This window comes from Lingula anatina, chromosome 1 (assembly GCF_051362555.1).
Source record: "Lingula anatina isolate TDL-2025a chromosome 1, LinAna3.0, whole genome shotgun sequence".
In the NCBI taxonomy this organism is placed as follows: domain Eukaryota; kingdom Metazoa; phylum Brachiopoda; class Lingulata; order Lingulida; family Lingulidae; genus Lingula; species Lingula anatina.
The window spans coordinates 25419792-25439598 of NC_141767.1; the positions used below are offsets into that span (position 1 = coordinate 25419792).

General features: G+C 37.0%; 3 protein-coding genes across 4 annotated transcripts; 1 reads left to right on the top strand and 2 right to left on the bottom strand.

The window, feature by feature from the left end:
- Positions 1 to 2753: 2753 nt before the first annotated feature.
- On the top strand, positions 2754 to 9829 carry LOC106169000 (cytochrome P450 26B1). 2 transcript variants are annotated; one of them, XM_013548283.2, is made up of 7 exons: positions 2759 to 3088; positions 4079 to 4250; positions 4453 to 4830; positions 5377 to 5496; positions 7374 to 7547; positions 7975 to 8244; positions 8538 to 9829. In XM_013548283.2, the coding sequence occupies exons 1-7, from the start codon at positions 3081 to 3083 to the stop codon at positions 8874 to 8876; spliced, it is 1461 nt and encodes a 486-aa protein (XP_013403737.2). In that variant the 5' UTR covers positions 2759 to 3080; the 3' UTR covers positions 8877 to 9829. The 2 variants fall into 2 exon arrangements, with proteins under 2 accessions (XP_086856888.1, XP_013403737.2); XM_087000762.1 differs by lacking the exon at positions 5377 to 5496 and having other exon boundaries at positions 2754 to 3088.
- Positions 9830 to 10168: 339 nt separating this feature from the next.
- On the bottom strand, positions 10169 to 14500 carry LOC106168990 (uncharacterized). Its single transcript, XM_013548269.2, has 2 exons — positions 14351 to 14500; positions 10169 to 13303 (listed from the first exon to the last, which is right to left on the bottom strand). The coding sequence occupies exon 2, from the start codon at positions 13301 to 13303 to the stop codon at positions 11621 to 11623; it is 1683 nt and encodes a 560-aa protein (XP_013403723.2). The 5' UTR covers positions 14351 to 14500; the 3' UTR covers positions 10169 to 11620.
- Positions 14501 to 16153: 1653 nt separating this feature from the next.
- LOC106168999 (uncharacterized) lies at positions 16154 to 18814 on the bottom strand. The gene is made up of 4 exons (XM_013548282.2): positions 18614 to 18814; positions 17383 to 17751; positions 16980 to 17094; positions 16154 to 16654 (listed from the first exon to the last, which is right to left on the bottom strand). The coding sequence occupies exons 1-4, from the start codon at positions 18681 to 18683 to the stop codon at positions 16567 to 16569; spliced, it is 642 nt and encodes a 213-aa protein (XP_013403736.2). The 5' UTR covers positions 18684 to 18814; the 3' UTR covers positions 16154 to 16566.
- Between the last annotated feature and the right edge of the window lie 993 nt (positions 18815 to 19807).

Consider the following 19807-nt stretch of genomic DNA (forward strand, 5'->3'; position numbering starts at 1 on the left):
CATTGTTTTTGATACTCTTTGAAACTCCCTCGAAAAAAGTTGTTTAACCTTAAGAAAGGGCACTTGATGAAAAGAATTAATGTTCCTCAATTTACCAGTACTGGCTTTACATTAAAAAGCCACATCTTTTGCCTTGCGACGAAATAAATCCGTGATGAGATGACAAAATTACGCTACATGTAAGCCAGTATTTTATTTACAAATCTTGGGCAATAGTGTGGCATGTTTTGAAATGTTCTTCTATCAGTAACTTGGGTTTGTTAAGAGCAAAGAAGAGAAATTAGAACGCTTTCAACTGTAAAAGATCTCATCTCGCCACAACGGGGTCTCCAGCAGGTTGGAAATATAAGGTCAGGATGGTGGTTGGGTGAAACTGAAACTTGTGAAGTGCGTTTCCTCCTCTTTTCTTAACAGCACATTGTCTTATAAGTACACAGAGAGCGAATAATAAATATATTTTAAATTATCAAATTGTCTCTTTAAATTAATACATCATTGTTTTCCTGCGAACAAAATATTCCTTAGTGATCAATGTTTCCACTACGATCAGTGCAAGGACAGCATCTTTTCGACAGACCTTTGAAACCTACGTGCTGGCCAGCCTAAAGTTAATAGTGACTCACTGAGACTGATGAAAATCGCGTGTTTTCAATATTTATTATAAAAACTAAACAAACTGTTCAAATATACAGTAGACGGTTATACACTGGAGTAAATACAGCACGAATTATGGGAATTGCATCAAAAAGCAAAAAAAAAAATTGTAATTGCAAATACGTTAAGCAAGATGATTAGATAAAAATGTAAGTATAACAGCAACTAAACTTATGGAAAATAGTCTGAAATATACATTGGGCTATAAAGTCAGACGACCCACAAAGGGTGCAACCCTTACAAACGAAATAACCTTTTGTGACTTTGAGCCGCAGATCTGTGGTTGGGCATTGAATGGAAAGAGAGCGGGAAATCCTAAGGAGAATACGCGTACGGGTTGTAGACGGTGAATGGGGTTAGGGGTGACAAAGGCGTAGAAAGAGATCAAGTACTGGTCATTTAAAAACAATTATAAGGGTATTAAATTTTATGCAGGAAAATACTATAAATAGCCCTTGCATATGTTCATGACTTATACGATGACCACTGGATGACTTCCACCAAGCGCACTTGCATAAGTAGTGTCAATACACTAAGTTTGATGTTAATCCACACTGAATCCACTGTTCGGTAACGGGTCAATCATTTTCATATTTTGGGAAATAAACTCGTGATTGGTCAAGTTTCGGACGTAAAAGCAAACCCACATATACATAATGGTTCAGAGTGCGTTACTGACCAATAGATAAAAACCTGTCACAAGTTCAAGCCTAGGTAAACAGGCCAAGGAGGGTGGCCGTACACAGTGAGGTGAACCGCAGGTCAGCCGTCTGCCCAATCCGCTTGACCAGTTCGCAGAATTTGCAAAACGAATAGTCGGCCTTGACCACGCGCAAGTGAGACAGATTGGAACGTAAAACAGCACGTGTTGTTTTTTTGCACGTGTGTACAGACCTAATGAGAAAAACCCATACTAATACTTGGATAAACCGCAAGGTTCAAGCGTGCCTATTACCGTGACAGTAGGTTACACAGATATAGAATAAAAACGTAGGTTTGTTGCTGCTTCTTTCAAATAAAACTGAATTCCCATAAACACATACCCGTAGTGTACAGGTATTTTGTTTAGCCCGTTTAGGCAGTTCGTTCTTGTTTTAAGTTTCAATTCAATTTCATTTCAATTTATTTCTGTACTGGTTCATAGATTGTCATGACCTTGTACAATATGATATACAAATGATGATACAATACAATTGGTGTATTACCATTTCTCTAGTTGGTAATTATGTTGCCTAGCCGTTTGTGAATGAAAAAATAATCTTTATTTAATGAACATATGTACTAGTAAAATTAATTATAAAATATTCTATCTAAGCAGTGAAATAAGTGTTACGAGGAAGTAAATACCAGATGCTAAGTGTTTTTATATGGTCCAGCATCTTTTTAGCCAGTGTCTTGACCTAGGTTTAAAGGTAATTTTAAAAGGTAATCATATCAAAATGATTAGGCACAAAAAATTAACCCTTACTTTTATTGCAAGCATGTATGCACGAATTTGGCTATTCATCAATACAGAATAGAAGACAAAAAGAGAACGAATAAAAAAATGAAATTGCATGTTGCAGGCGTTCATGCAGTTTTTAAAAGTAGAATATTTCAGTAGTTCGTAAAAAATTCATATACGAACCCCTAAAAAGCAAAAAAAGCACAAAAAAGCACATGTCAATACTCCCATCATGTTGACCTTGATACATCTCCATCGGTCACCAACAACAGCTCAGCATGTTCCTCGCCACCAGTCATACTTCAGCGATCATAGTTATGTCATAAAACGCCCTTGTCAATTTTTAGAAAAGCGGCCATAAATAAAATTATTACCCACCTTTGCTGTATTCATAAAAGCTTATACTAACAATCAAACGGTTTAATAGTGAATCTGACACTGACCCCTATATGCCCCTGGAATTACATAACACATGATATATTCGGTAATGCAACGGCGATTTTGACCCTCGTGAACTGGGTTACATGCTGTGTCAGGGGCCGCTTTACAAGTTCAAAATTTATTCTCTTTCAAAAATTGAATTATTAATTGATGATGATGAGACATAAAAAAGGGTGTGGAATGACTATTTGAATATAGACCAGTAACTTAACCTTGATCTAAAAGTGTATGAAAACTATGCCATCGATGACTGTCCTGCATCCTTCTGTCAAAGAAAGATATCAAAAGTAACCAGAAATAACTATCTTAGTCATTAAGTGCATGCAATTTTAATTGTTTTCATCGAAATCGTATGAATTAACCCAGCAATCAGGCCCTGCAGTAGTTGCCAGTGCACTGGGAGTTAATTACGTAAGAAATATTTGACGTGGGGAGCACAATGCACGCGCTGACTCGATCGGGACAAAATGTGTAATGAGGGGTCGCTCAGAGGACAGCCGCAGAGAGCAGAGTGACCACAGAGAGTGCGCGGCAAGGAAACATGTGGGGGTAAGTCTAACAGCACTGCCTTTTTCTTTTCTTTTTCAAGTGTGATTTCCCCATGCAGGGAATATTGTCAAAGTGCGTTTTCCCTTCAAAAATTAGAGCATTAATGAGATGTTATGCATATTAATGAGATGATTTGATTAATTGATTGGGCATCGATCACATTGAACAGAAAAAGAGTAAGGGTATTAAACCATTGAATACGAGATAAAATAGGCTGTTGGTTTTTGCCAGTAATACATAATTATTTTAAATGACATATTTAAGCATTATTTTTAAATACGAAAACTGTTGTTTTGAAGTAAAAATACGGTGACTCTTCATTTAGTTAGAAAGGAGAGGGGGAAGTAACAGTATTTGTATGTAAAAGTGAAATTTTGCTACTTTACAACATGCTGGTTATACGTGCAACTAATTTTCATGAATTTATATCCAACTTGGTTTTAGATTCACATAATTCATGCTGATAAATAGAAAGTATTAATGGTTATATCAACATTTGCATAACATTTCAATTTTTCATCTTTCATCTAGAGTTGCTTTTAAGACAAATGCATTAAGCTATCAGATCTTTTGTCTGAAAGTAACATATACCTTGAAGAAGGCGCACTGCAGAAAACTTCGTGTAAGAAGTTTTTCCTTCACGCTTCAGTGACATAAAAACAACTTACACGGTAGTAGGCAAGCTCAAAACAATTTACAAATTAGGGAAAATTACAAGCATTTTGACGTGAAAAAAAGAAGTCACTGTTTTAAGTATTAAACTGAATGGGTAGTGTACAATGTATTACGGACGATATCTAGATATAAATTGTCATTAAAAATACTCGTATTAGGATGAAAAAACCATGCCCAACTTGACTACTGTTCGCCCCATGAATTAATGTCAAACAAATCAATAGTTTCTGTCTGCTAACATATTGCAACGAAAACTCCAGTCGCTCACGACTATCTTCGTTTTTACAGATTACATTTTAAGACCTTTTACTTCAGAAATGCATGCACGACAGAGGTATTAATCTTGGCAGCCGTGGTGTGTTTCGTGGTATATTTATACCAAAGGTTCACATATGGCCGCCGAGGAGACCCTCTCTGCCCCCTCCCCCTGCCCCCGGGTGCGATGGGTATGCCCTTCCTGGGAGAGACGATTCAGTTGATGTTGAAAGTAAGTAGGCATATTTACTGTCCCAAAATGGAACGAAATTAAAAGTAATATATATATATATATATATATATATATATATATATATATATATATATATATATATATATATATATTTGTGTTTCCGCGAGGTATGATAATAACTAGCAAATTAGATACTTGGGGTGAATTATTTTCATTTCATGTTTTTTTTTCTTTTCACTAGAAAGAAAAATTTTACGAAGAAAAACAACGTCGACACGGCAATGTATTCAAGACCAACATTTTAGCAGCTAATACGATAAGAGTGATTGGCTCTGAGAATGTGGCGATCATTTTGCGCGCAGAGAACAATTTGGTCACCACCCACTGGCCCAAGAGCACTTACCGTCTTTTCGGACCAGGGGCGTTACACAATAGCGTAGGGGACGTACACAGGCAAAAGCGAATGGTCGTTATGAAGGCGTTCAGTCCGAAGGCAATGGGCACCTACGTCCAGCAGATCCAGAGGATTGTACGGGGCGCTCTACGGGACTGGTGTGTCAAGGACGAGGTGCTTGTGTACCCTGAATGCAAACGACTATCTTTTGCGATTGGAACTGAGGTATGTCCCCTGCAGATATCCGGTGATTTAAAAAGTTGTCAAGCTGATTCGCAACATAAAAGTAAATTTTGACCAGTTGTTGGCCTGCAGTGATTTCACGTAAATAATTCAATTTTTTTACGATTAAGAAAGCTTTGTTATTCTTCAGTTAGCATTATGTGATGGAAAAAGCTATATTTAAGACTTTAAAACTGGATTAGTTTGAAAAATAACAACGATACACAAGATATCGCAAACATAATTGGCAGAAATTAAATGTGTTCGTATACAGTGTTTTGTAAGAACAGAAGAGAAGTATAGTTTCATTGGTCTTAGATCAGAATTGGAGGGTTAATAATGAAAACACTAATTAAAGTAGGAAGATTCGCACGTTGACTTTTCATTGACAGAAATAATTTAAACCCGAAGATGTGTAGCCAAAATTGGGATTAAAATTTGTCAAATTGCATTCATAATCTGCTTCAACAGAGTCTTGCTCGCTTTTAATTCACCTACTTAGCTTTTTCGGAAAATAATTTTCACATTTAATTTCTTACATACTTCTAGTTGTTAGTCGGTTTACAATGTGACGACAACACCCTGACAAATCTTCTCTCTGACCTTGAGACAGTGGTGGACAATATATTTTCTCTACCTGTCAGTATCCCTGGCTTTGGCTTGTGGAAGGTAGGTGTCGCTTGTGCTATCGAAGATTAATATTATCAATACAGTTATACAATTATGTTGATACAATGGAGGATATCTTCAATTTACACTGTACGCCGTACTATTATGTGCTTTGCACTCATGTGTAAGTGAAATTAAATACTTAATGATGAAAGAGAAATGATGAAAAAGAAAGAAAGAAGGATACTCATGTGACCAATCAGGGGCGGATTTAGGCCGTCTTCTGGGTCTTCCGGAAGACGCTCAGATTTTCATGTTTTCATTGACGGGTGTCTAATTTATTCTGTCGGAAGACGGTCAAAAATGGAAGATGGATCAACAAAGATAATTTGAAAGACTGTCAGAAAATATCTCTGCATCCGCCCCTGCCAATAACACACTTCTTTTTCAGTTGAAGAAATACGCGATCTTTTCAAGATCTCTTTCAGGTGTATAGTTAATATGTGATCTTTTCAAGAACTCCTGAAGCTGAATGACGTCATTGTTGGTTTAAAATGAACCTTGGCATTTGTACAATGGTTTAGCCAATACTACACCCTGTCGAAACCTTCGTGTCATTGTTTCTGCTTGATAACAGCATTGCTATTATAATGTCTATAATATTTAAAAGGGAATGTATTTTCATGGTTTATCGGTGAAAAGCTTCAGATAAATAAAATTAATTCCAAAAAGCTGAAATTGTAAAACGAACTGAATGCAGATCCCCACTTCTGGGCTGACATGTTGGTTTATTTTGTCACTTAATATTTCTTTTATGATTTCTTCTTACATATTCTTCATATTCATTGCCAATGTTATATTGAATGCGAAGTTACTAGAGTTCGTAATCTAAAGTTAAAGTCTGCCTAGTAGTTGAAAATGTCAAGACTAAAGTCCGTGGCAAATGCTTGCTAAAACGTATATTTCAGTTTATATGACCTTCAATTAGCCTATTTACATCTGTCAATTTAGTAGAGTATCTTGATCGCCATTCAGATATAAGGCACATATGCACGTTTGATTGCTCATCTCGCCAAAATTCGCTCACCGAAGCATTGTAGTTGAATTGATAATACTGTAAAAGGTTTAAACATACTCGTTCCTATTCTCTCACTTTATTAAAAAAAATCACAAAATTGTTAGCTTTTTTAACAAACCTAAGATACAAGGCGGTGACTTATTTATGATAAGAACTTTTTACGCACCAGCTCAAATAACTCGTCCATCTCTTCTGACCCGGACATACTCGAGTGCGTTGGTTGTCCATGGGTTCTCCTGTCTACTCGGCTCCAATAAAAGGGCATTGCTAATTTTTCTACCAAAACTAAGTTTTGAATGGTTTGTACATGTACTGATAACTCGGTGATAACTGTGCCATCCCCCATAAGCAGTCATCCGAGCAGTGCAGTGGGGGTTGTAGACTGCTGAACACTGCTGTATATATTTATATCAAGTGCGGTATCAAAAACCGTAAAATAAATGCACCGAATACTTTGGTCAGGTAAAGAGTGTGGAAATAGTGTGTAACTTAGCGTTTTTTTTTTTTTTTTTTTTGTCATTTACATAAACCAACCAATTTTGTACAGCATATGCTTATCAAGACGAATTTGTGTCTGAATACTTTCATCCAATATTTTGTCTAATTTTATTACAACTATATGTTATTCCGTCTCTCACATCCTGACTCAGAAGTCTTGTTTTATAGAATGTCAGCATCATCATAATAGCTAGAGGTTGCTGCTGTATTGACCCCGAGTCCCTGGAGAGAATAGTTTGAAAAACTTTTTTTTTTTTCAGAATTGAAATTTTTCATTTCAGGGCGTATCTCTGTCTCTTTCATTTAGTAGTATGTCGCTCAAAGACGTTATGAATACCATCTATATTTCATCATTATTTAGGGACTTCGAGCAAGGAAAAGATTAGACCGTGCGCTTGACGCCCACATCCGTAAAAAGCTTGACAAGTCTTTGGCTGACTGGGGATGTAAACGGCCGTACATTGACGCGCTTGACCGTATGATCAACGCCTATCTTCTGGACGCGAAAGATGATATCTACATCCAAGAGTTAAAAGTAATATATCTTAATATACTCACTATATTTATGTTTTATGAGAAAGTACAAAATTAGTCCTTCTGTGAAAGATACTGCGTTTTACCACTTTTGTTAATCTTTACTATAATTTTTCGCTAATGAGAGCGAAAAAATGAGTACAATATCAGTTATGATAAACCGCATCATTCAGATTCCCCATAGCACATGAACATAAGCAGAACCAAAGAAGACCAGCGTCCACCTTCCCCTTTTAAAAATTAAATACCGAATTCAGTACCCTGCCCCTCCGTTTAAGAGGTCTTATTAAATTAAATAAAATACGTTCTCGGGTTCAGAAAAGTGTATTGCAATATGCCCTAATTCTTCTTCCAGAAATCCGTGAGAAGATGATTGATATTGTACTTATATCTTCTTCAATGTTTCTTTATTTTGTCAATTTTTACAGGATTCTGCGGTGGAAATGATGTTTGCTGGGCATCATACGACAGCGAGTGCAGCTTGTAGCCTTATCTATCTTCTTCATGAAAATCCTCGGGCAAGAAAAAAGCTCCACGCAGAACTCATCCAGCACGGGTGGACTCGCGATGCAACTGTGACAGACCTTGACCGAGTGACATGCGTCAAATACCTGGACCACGTGGTGAACGAAGTTCTGAGGCTAGTGCCTCCAGCGGGAGGTGCTTTTAGAAAAGTGCTGAAAACATTTGAGCTTGATGTAAGGGTTATGGCTTTATTTGAGTAGTATTTTAAGTGAAAAGGTATATCAAAACATCATGCAGTAGATGTTTCTTCCAGACATCTCTGCCTTGAATGCTCTAGAAATGACGTTGCGTCTTCTTTTATAATGTCAAAAGTTTGGAAAATGATATTAAGAATAATAAATTGCTGAAGATAAATTGCAAGTAAAATGATAATTTTTGTCTAATATTGTACACTATTCCCTGAAGAAACTGACCAGATTCCCAACGAAATATTGGATATTGATAATTTTATTATTGGTTTTTCCAGGGATACCAAATTCCGAAAGGTTGGTCACTGGTTTACAGCATTCGCCAGACTCAACATCAGTCACCATTGTTTTCTGACAGTAAAATATTCGATCCAGATAGGTGGGAGGACAACCCTGCTAAGGACAAACCGTTTGATTTCTTTCCATTTGGAGGTGGCAGACGACACTGTATTGGGCGGGACTTTGCTCGCGTAGTCTTGAAAATACTTGCAGCGGAACTGGTTACGACGACAGATTGGCAACTTGCAGAAGAAGACCCCGTGTTCTCGCATTTCCCCACGCCTAAACCTGTGCATGGTCTACCTACACGATTTAAAACGAAAGAGCAACAGATTTGATTGAAGAATAAGGAAAAAGAGACAATCATATAATATATTATATTTAATGTCACAATGTAATTTAGATTTTTATTTGCGATACGGGTATTTCCAATTCATTTCATTTTTCGTGAGGGAAATATATATTTCCTGCAAATTGCTTTTTTAAGTATCTAAACTCGGAACTGTTGTAAGCCCTACCATCTCATTATATTTGTACTGGTCCGTATACTTGTCAGCTTTGGCTGGTTTGTTAAACATGAGATCCTCAATTTCAAATTACAACGCCATTTGTGGTGCAGCATAATCTGGAATTATGCAAAGAGCCACATATCCTACATACCCTTCATAACACAACATTTAACTGTAACGGGGGTTGATGTTTCCACTGTACAGTCGCTTCTCCTATTTAACATTTTTGTAAAACGTATACTTTAGCCTACAGGGCAACAGTTACCATGTCATGAACACTCATCTTAAAGCACACCGGTGATATTTATTGAATGAAATTTTATATGAATATATTATTATCTAAGGACAACAACTCTGCCAACTATTTATAATCTGTCCTAGTGTAGAATTTCTTTCTGTAAGCGAGATATTTCTTAACGCTTATGAAATGTATTAGATGTCTGTTTTTTTTAATCTGTTTTTAATTTATGAAATTTTTTCTTGCCTCATCAATGAACTCTGTTCTATAGAACGATAAGAACTTGAATCATGCAATAGAAAATAAACTAAAATATAGGAAATTCAGCTTCTTTAAATTTTAATTAATTTTACTTTAAATGGTGTTACAGAACAAAGTTAAATCCCCAATGCCACTGAAAACCTTTGCAACGAACTTGTACCTGTTGATCAGTTTTATGTAATGCATTGTAGAAATAACCGCACCGAATTCGTATCTCCTTCTCCGTAAAGCTCCGCATGAAAGGGGAGACAAATTAAGGATGGTGAAGTGGGTTATGAGCACATATTAGCGTGAACCGAGTCTTTCCTATTCTGTAAAGTGACTTGGTGTAAAATGTGAATTAAAAAAGTCCGGTCGAAAGCTTATTTTTGCTGTTCGCAATGTGATTATATACTTTCTACATCAGTGTGTGTGGGGAGTTGGAATAGTCCACCATTTGAGCTGCGTGTTATTCGGTCCAATTTTTAAAAACTGTTGGTCAACTTCAAAACGTGCATTTTGTGAATAGAATCCGATAGGAAGGGACCTCTTACCTTGTGAAAGGCAACATTTATCTTTCCACACTACCTGAATCAAATTTACGTTAATAAAAGGGAAATAATTTGGAATACAAATTAGATGCATATGAACTGGTTTGAATCTTTATTGAATGAAAATGCGAAAGTTATATATGGAAGTGCGAAGTAGAAACAGACAATGAAATGTGTATAAAATATATGCAGTGCAGATGCATACAAATATTTCTTTATGTAGCATACAATGTATAAACAAACATGCACATAACATTCCAGAATTTATTAATTACTGTACAGTACTAATAATTTCTTTAGAAAGAATTAATATCAAACACATACCTAAGAAAAAGATATGTCTGAAATTAATAAAATTGCAATAATTTTCATTTCCTATAATCACCAACTAAGTTAGGAACTTTGAAACAACAGACGGTTTTAAACGCTGTTGCAACGGCTTTGAATTTTCATAATTTGCCTTGCTTCGGTTGATTTTTGGACGCCGACAAAAAGTCTAACTGCTGCAAGTCTCAAAATATGATATGTAATTACATATAGATCTTATTAAATATTTTAAATCTCTTAAATATAAACAAGGGAGGTAAAAACTGTCACTTGTACACACCTGTACAACCTGGATCAAAGCTGAACAGATAACAAATAACTCAAATTATATAAATGAATCAATGTTTTACATTAATAAAACATAATGAAACGATCTTACTAAATAAGGAGGCTGTAACAATGTATAATGTCCAATCAGTTTAGGCTGGATTTGGAGTACATATCACTGCTGGGGGTTTAAGGGGGAGAGGGGAGAGGGGGAATTATTGGGGACTTGTTAATAACTCATCAGTTGTGTTATATGTAGTACAAAAATACATGCAAAAACACATGCATACAAATGAATAAATAAAATTGGGATAATGTGGATTTCAACTGCTTACCATGTCATTACAAACAAATTATTTAAGCAAATTTAAATTACTTTTTCTTTTAGGCTCAATTTTGTATAGGGACATTTTGATAAAAGTTTAAAAACAACATGGTGCCTTTGAAACTAAGCTAGTTAAGTTATAATAATACTTTTGGTATTTTCCTCAAATAATAACTCCACAAATGAATCCATCAAGTTTGACAAATAAATCCAGCAAGTTTGACAGAAAATGTCATTTCACTTGCCCCATTTTAGTGTTCAAATGGGGCTCTCATGGCAAAAATACATACTTAAAATAAGAAGATGCCACTGATAAACTGAACTTGAGCTAATTTTTGCCCCGTTGTTTCCTCTAACAGGTCAAAACTAAAACAAAATGACTCCAATTTCATGTTACCATTCCAACAAGAAATGGCATTAATTGAAACTTAGAATGGTCATAGTCTAATGTGTAGAAACAAGAGCCTGTACATAATATTATCACTAGTAAAAAAACTATTGAGAATATTTTTCTGAAATCATCTTCTAACTCATATTTATATAACATAATATTAATCATTAAAATAGATAACATGTAAACAAATATTCTGATTGTCTTGACAATATCCAAAAGTTATGTGACACATTAAAGTTTGTTTGGACTGGTAATTTTAGTATCAGCTGTATCCATGACTGCTGGAAATGGCGGATGACTCATAGCCATGTGTTGCCGCAGTTCTTTCACTGTACGAAACTTTTTCTTACACACTGGGCAGAGAGTCTGTGTGTTCCCAGTGTGGATACGTTCATGTCTTTTCACATTGCAGCGATCATTGAAGCGTTTATTACAAAACGAACATACAAATGGTTTCTCCCCAGTGTGGGTGCGGATATGAGTAACAAGGCCACTGGTGGTGCAGAAATATTTACCACATATGGGACAGTTGTGTTTTTTCACACTCCTTCCCCTGTTGTTGGAGAATGATGCTACCCTAGGCTGATTTATCCCTATACTGAGCACACTGCTGGATCTGGAAGCAGAACTAATGCCACTAGACTTAAATTTAGTTTTAGTTTGGATTGCACTGGTTTGCTGCTCTTGTTGTTGTTGCTTTGGTGTCTGAACTTGCTGTTTTTGTACAAGTTGTTGCTGCTGCTGCTGTTGCACAGAAGGAGGAGGAGTCTTTGGCCTGTGCCAATTCGTTTGTCCAGCTACAGCATTGACTGGAGGTAAGTTTGTGTGCTGAGATGCATGCTGGACATAATCATCATACGAGGATAAAGTCTGGCTACAAACACTGCACACATACTCATGGCACTCATTTCTTTTATTGGGATCACAAAGCTCTAGTTGCCTGGTGAACTTGTTACCGCTGCTGGCAATGTGCTGGGGGGTATCCTCTTGTGGACTCCTGTGAGGGACTGAAAAGTGGTGCTCACTTACTACAGGGTTTGTGTAGGCTTCAACATCAAGGAGGGACATAGGACGGGTAGGGGAGGCAATACTGTGCTGAACACTAGGTGGTGGTACTGGAATTTGCTGAACTGCTGGGATCTGTGAGTATACTCCAGTTATTCCCATTAATGAAAGTTCCTTTTGAGATGGAGGGACATCCACACGACTAGATTTTGCATGATCATTTGATGGAGATTTAGCACCCATGTAAAATACCTGATATCTTGAAGGTGTTACTGATGAGGTGTCTCGGCCAGTTTCTTTTTCAATGACCACAACGTCATCATCTTCATCATCAGAACAAACCTCTTGTTTTACAGTGATATCCACTGAAGTCTCACTTTCACTGTTGTCATTAGCACCAGTTGTGTTTCTTTTTTCTATAACATCAGGAGACAAAAACACAGGAGTTCCACTCTGAGTTGCCTTATTTTGTTTCTGCTGTTGATTCTTAACAGTCATACCTGCATTGTGTTTACTGACATGGTGACCTTTGCGTTGGTCTAGGTTTGACCGCAGATGACCAGTCCCCATGTCCACTGTGATGTGGTCAGCCTGGTTGGGGGTACTCCTCTCCATTATATAGTCATAGTAAACATTGCAGACCTCTGCCAGAATACCAGCATATATCTCACTGTCTTGGCTGGCCAATGACTTCAGCTCCACATCTTTCAGTATCATGAGTAGAAATGCTTTGAGGGAGACATAGGTTGAGGTGACATTTTCACTCACTAAATTACACTGTGCTAGCACCTTTAATGCTGTCTGGCCCTCAGAGAAGGAACCACTGGAACAGAGGAGGGAGTTCTTGCTGGTATCTACATATGGCACACCTTGAATGAGCAAGCAGTCAACCTCCATCATACTGTACATCTAAAATCAACAAAATGAAAAAATTGTGATTAACACTATGCAGCATTGTACTACCCTGAGTATCAGGGCACTAAAAAGCTAGCTTGCTCATTATACCTTTCCCTGTGGATTATATAAGAAATCAATATCGAGCTGCAGGCCCATAGCCAGGGGGGTTCGGGGGGTTCGAAAGAACCCCCCTTTTTGCTGGAAAAAGGTCCACTCTGGGTAAAATTTGACCTAGGTACATGGGAATTATATGGTAAAAGGTCCACTTTTTCAGAAAAAGAACCCCCCCTTTGAAATTGCTGGCTACGGGCCTGAGCTGGCAATACCAAAGTCTAGAACCTAGGATGCATTTTGCATCTGTCACTGTCTAGACACATTGTCATACAAACTGTAAGTCAGACAGAAGGCCCACTCTTAAAATTATTTACTTATTAATATTTATGAAGTGTGTGTGTGTTATCTATTTTCTTTTTAAATATCCTGTTGATGGGCCCATTTTAACAGTTAAGATATATTACTTGATTCTTTGAAAGCATATATGCTGGGAAATTGTTTCTGGCACCAAGACATTTTGTCACCAATACGTAAAATAAATAAATAGAATAATTTCAAAAATAAATTTAAAAATCACATGACAATCCCCTTTAATTTATTTGGCATTAAGCACTAATGAAATGCAGCTGTACATTTTTCTTAACCATTTACTTAAAAAAAATGTGCAATGCTCATATTGTAGATGGAGTTGCAGGAGACGGGCTTGATAATTGGGCTCTAACTGGTAAGGGAAAATCAGGCCATTAAAGCAAGCCCAAACTAGAATAATCCTAGCAGATGAGCTACTAATTTTTTTGTGGTTTATACACAAAATTATTGGAAACATGGATATCTCAGTTATATATCGGTCAGTACAGCTAGCCACCACAACTACACGTAAATACATTGCGCGAGAAACGAAGAGCGGCCCTCTGCATGTAATTCAGCAAGTGCCAACGCACCAGACCCGCGTGCTGTTACTGTTGCATACTGCAATTAATAGAAGTAACATAACATACTCATTACCTGGTCGACTTGCCTATTTTTTCATTGGGAAGCCTGTGGCAGAGCAGCCAGAAAACCCGAAAATGATATAAAATAACAAAGAAGATTTTAAGGTCAAGGTCAAAATGCCATCTAGTGGTGGGTACTTTTTCAAGAAAAGCCAGCTCCTCACATTCTATATCTGTCAATCCCGCATAGACTGCTGACATGTCGATCAGCCATTGCATCTAAAAGCCACCCACAACATCACAAAGTACACGATAAAATTGCCATCAGTTTTAAAAAGCACTAATAATCAGCATTTTAACGAAAAAGATTAACGTTAACTTTGGGAAATAGCAGAACAGCTCTCAAAATAAAGCTCCGCTTACACTAACAGAAATAGGCCTACTCATCGGTTATGAGATGCCATGCAACTTTCAACTATTCCTATTTTTACAACGAACTATTCGCCCTCATTTCATAGTTTGTCAGCTGAGAAATATGCCTACCAGAGATATGTATTTTTAGATGGCAAATTTATAGTGGGATGGATAGTGAAACGGATCGACCATAAAAAGTTCATTCCCCAGAATCATGTCACCTCTACAACAATGTACACTGCACTGAGAATAAAATCGGAGTCCAAGTGACTTCAAACTTGGAGTCCAGCAGTGGTGCCTAAAATAAATCCCAACTGGAGTCAAGTTGACTCCGATGGGACACGCCGTCCCAGGCCCCACAGAACTGACTCCATTCAACACATCCCTTCATCCCTTGATTTATCTCTACAAAAGAGTCACCATGACCCCATATTAAGGAATTTTAAACTTTTTGGCACATTATGAAAAAAAAAACAAAAAAAAAACAACAACAACAACGGAAAACCACTTGTTCATGCATAATACCAAATATGTCCAATAAAGTAATGTTTATAGCCTACTTACAAAGGATGATGAAAACTGTTTTCTTCACGCCGTCTGCTCACTGCCATCACAATGGCTGAAACGAGGCTTACTGTCCAGCGAGCAAAAAGAGTCGGTGAAAGGGATCAGGCAGACTCTGGCCCCGGTAATTTGACTCCATGAGAGCCAGGGGGTGATTGACTATGATAAGAGAATCTAAAGACTCTGGTAGTGGGGTAATTTGACCCTTATATAGGAGTCAAATTAACTCTATGAGGGTCAAGGGGTGCTGGACTCTGACTAGAGAGTCAAATGACTCCAATTTTATTCTCAGTGTGACGTTTCTTTCGATGACTTCACCTTAAACACAATTCGATTTTAAAATCGCGCGGGGCCCTGAGCATATGCCATAAACGTTAGTTCAGTCTTTCCTCACGTTGTGGTTTAGAACCTGTAAAAACGACCTAGCCCGTGCTGAACCAGTCCGTACCACCCGTTTTGTTTTGGAAAAGGACTGGGGTGAACTATAGCCTGCATATATATATATATATATATATATATATATATATATATATATATATATATATATATATATATATATATATATACTATAGCCTGCATAGTTTAATTATTCTAATTTTGAGTAGGAATAAGCCAAATATCGCGGAACAGTTGCCACAGAACTGAATAAATTATGATACCAAGCATGGATATATTATGGCAGACGACCACAGAGAGCTGATTAGCAAAATTTTGAAAAAAAAAGTGCGAAATGAATTAGTAGCGTCTAACGTTATTATATTGGACGCACTAGAATTGATATGCTATGAACAAAAAGAAGCCTTGTTATTAAAGAAATCTTCTACCATGGTGCCCGAACCTCGCACCTACACTGAAGAAACAAAACCTTTTTTTCAATAAATTCGTCTGATATTCAATGTAAAATTTATGCTGCATTCGAGTCATCGTTTTATTTCATACGAAGGACTTTATTTCAGGTGATATGCAAATACATTTCATGCATAATTGTAAACTTATATTAAGTGTTAATTTTTTTAATTAAGATCTATGAGTCTAGATGTGCATCTTTTTGTGTTCAGATGAAAATTTAGCATTTAGTCTCAAGACTGGTGACAGGCATAGCCATTGACATATGTATAAGAACTAGCACTTATAAAATACCTTCATTTTGCCAGACAAGATATAATTCTTCAGTACATAACCAAAGTATTACAATATAATATTACAAATTGAAAGATTGCAATGAATTCTATTAATTATGAATTATCCGAATCATTATCAAATAAATGTCAAAATGCTTAAACCGTCATTAAAGATCCAAGGTCAATATTGTCAATTATTGCCACATTTCACTTCCGGGCAGCACGTGTTCGGCTTTGTCACCAAAGTGCATAGTGGACCAGGATTGAAGCGAGGACACCTAAAATGAAGTAATTGTCAAAGTATGGGCTATTGGGATAGACTGTAATTTATTATACTTCTGTTAACTTGTGACATCGATATCAACGTTCTGAATGTTTTTACAGCGTGGATTTTCTTTTAGCGTACGGCAATATTCAAAAAGAGCACAGCATCTTATAGAAAAGTAAGCGTGTATTGCATGCAAAGTACGTATACGTGGTTTTTGATCAAGGACAAATTACAATGACTCTCCCCTCTCGACACAAATTGACTTTGTTTTAGGTAGAAAAACAGATTATTTCTTTTAAGAATACAACAATAAGACTGATATTTGTAATGCATACCTGTCCATACATCTCATCCAATTTCTGACCCCATTGACACACACACATACATAGCTGCAGCCGTCTTGCCAGCTGGCCCCTTGTTTGTAATCTTCGCCTTTGTACTCGCAGGTCGCTGAAATAACCAATATTCTTAATTGTCTGTAGTTTTTGGTACTTTTTTTGCTCAACCTTACCCAGAAATTTCACCTTATAATTTTGAACATATGATACTTTTTTCAATAAGTAAGGAACCTCACTTTTTTGTTAACAAAAACGTGCTGATGGAAGGGCCTATAAAATGATCATCTTGCAGTCACAACAGAACTTTTGTGAGAGGAAGGGCACTTGGATAATAGTAGTTTACAACTTAAAGTATGCAACCAACTTTTAACTATTTATTTTTTCTAAAATAATTACGCACTTTTATACACTCCTCCGACCCCAGGTATTCTTGTTGTTTTGGGGACAATCATCACTGGAGATGGAGTGGAAGGCAGACCTTCGAAAGGTTCGTCGACTTCGACAGGGAGGACAAGTTTACTGTCAACTCTCTTTTTCGGCGGTGGAGGCGGGGCAGGTTCGTCATGCTGTGGAAGTGGCAGCCTAGTTGTGGAAAAGAGGCTGAATTCTCTCATCACGTCATCCGGAGCATTTATCTTGACAGCTATCTTGTGATCAGGTTCCACTGGGAGTTGTGGCGACATCCCGTCAGCGCCCCAATGGTAGACAGGGAGAGGCGGTTTGACGGGTGTATCTTTTGGGAGTGGCGGAGCCTCCTGTGTTCTGATTCCTTTGAAATACACACCACAATATCAACTTAAGATTTAAAATATACATTTACACACACACACACACACACACACACACACACACAAAGAGAGAGAGAGAGAGAGATGTGAAAATTTATTTTGGACCGAAAGTTTGCTTTCCAGGGTGATTGTGGTTGGAGGATCAGTGGGTCCCGTAAACAGTGATAGGGCCTTACACATATTTTTGCACGGTTGATTTCATCATCTATATAAATAACCCCACTCTTTCCGTAAATGTTGGAAATAAATACTATGACGGTGCCAATTTCTTTTTAAAGAATTGTTCGAAAAAATAATTTAATTATTAAGAATTTTTTAGTTAAATTTATTAAGCCGGATGTACAAAATGGACAGCATCGGCGCAATTTTTCATTGCCTTCTCCACGAAATAGAGGTGGGTACAGGGTTCCGCACCATACTTGTTGGCAAAGTTCTCAGATTCGTGTCTCCACGGAGGCAGTGGGATGTACGGGCGTTATTTCATTTTTGTAAATAGTGAATTAATAAATAATATAAAACTCCCCTAGGCTTTCCTAACCTCAATTCTTACGCTCTTCCACTTTGTCGTAACAAATTATGGCTATGGTTTTTATCTTCTGTGCTTAATGTAGATCCTGTTGTTACCATTTAATTTGATACTATCAACACCGAAAATTTAAACTTACCTTCCTTAGCTGCAAAAGAATATCAAACTATTTATTTTAAGAAATGCAAGAACCTTATTCTTATTTTTATTTTTCCAATTAAAACTCTCAAGTCTACAGGTAGACGAAATTTTGCAGAAATAACGGAGCCTACAATTTCAGTTCAAAACTTTGGTGTGTATGAAATCTGTGTCCTTACCTGGCAAACATCTGCAATTTACAAATAAACATGCGAAAGCAACAAATCCGACCAGGATTTTTCCCGACATCTTGGAAGACAATGCCGTGCTCAGTCGGTTAAGTAACAGAGCGGCTTTAAGGCTGAAGACCCTCGAGGACCTTTTTATAAAACGTCATTTCCAGTGGATTACTTCTCGTTTGTACTTTTAATCAAGCTTTAATGTTACAAGATTCGTTAATACCACGGAGGACTTAATGTGTGTTAACTCTCGAGCGTAAGACCAATTTAATTTTCTGTGAGTAATGGTTAAACCATCTGCACATAGCTTCAACGAAACGACGTGGTATTTGAAATTGCAGGATTACTTCCAAAAATAAAGGGCTTAATCCAAAGATTGACAGATAAAAGTAATGATTGAAGATTTATTTTTCGTGATATGTAAAACACAAGACGTCATATTACCACAGACCAAATCTCTGTCATCAAATTCGGTGTCTAATTATGTTGCAAAATCAAAAATTCATTTCTATTCACCCTAGAAACTGAATCCTGCGTAAACATCCTCCCGGGTATCAATCAATCTATCGATCTATCAATCTCTCTGGCGACATTTGTTTACAAGCCAGTTGCCGCCGAACGCGGCTTATCTCGTAAATGCTGCTCTATCTTTAATTTTCGCATAATTTTAGAATAAGTCTCTGTGTTGGTCAATGGGCCAGCTGGATTTTGAGGTATTTTGGCTCAGATTAACCCCCTCAAATTATTTCAAATTGCCATTTTATAGGACCGTACTGTAGAGTTTAATGACGTAATGTAATAATTACTGCGATTGAATAGAATTTCATATGATTTTACTTCATATCATTGTGTAATATAATACATGAACCTTTTAACTCAATAGATCCAGTGACATTCCTGTAGCGCAAATTAAAAAACCTTAATAAAATTAGTAAAGCCACATTTGGTGGTCTCTTAGAAGAGTCGCAACCTCTAGCCAGATGATTAAATTAGGCCTACTTTCACTTAGGATGGGGCAACATCACATGGAATTTCTCAAAAGTTGTCTGAATTATCGAAGAAAGGTGACCAGAAAAAATACTTGGGAGTGTAATCCAGAGAGACACTACAGTGGGACTCGTTTAGCTAAGAAACTACAATGTGTAATGACCAATGAGTGTCAATGAGTTATTTCCGTACACAAGGCAGATGATC

Bases quoted from the DNA above. Each gene is read 5' to 3' on its own strand.
- LOC106169000 (XM_013548283.2), top strand. The intron at 4,251-4,452 runs GTAAGTAGGCAT...TCTTTTCACTAG, and splicing joins CGATTCAGTTGATGTTGAAA to AAAGAAAAATTTTACGAAGA. The intron at 5,497-7,373 runs GTAGGTGTCGCT...ATCATTATTTAG, and splicing joins CTGGCTTTGGCTTGTGGAAG to GGACTTCGAGCAAGGAAAAG.
- LOC106168990 (XM_013548269.2), bottom strand. From the start codon at position 13,303: ATGTACAGTATGATGGAGGTTGACTGCTTGCTCATTCAAGGTGTGCCA.
- LOC106168999 (XM_013548282.2), bottom strand. From the start codon at position 18,683: ATGTCGGGAAAAATCCTGGTCGGATTTGTTGCTTTCGCATGTTTATTT. The intron at 17,095-17,382 runs GTGCGTAATTAT...TGGTTATTTCAG, and splicing joins GGTCGGAGGAGTGTATAAAA to CGACCTGCGAGTACAAAGGC. The intron at 16,655-16,979 runs GTATGCATTACA...ACTTCATTTTAG, and splicing joins TGGATGAGATGTATGGACAG to GTGTCCTCGCTTCAATCCTG.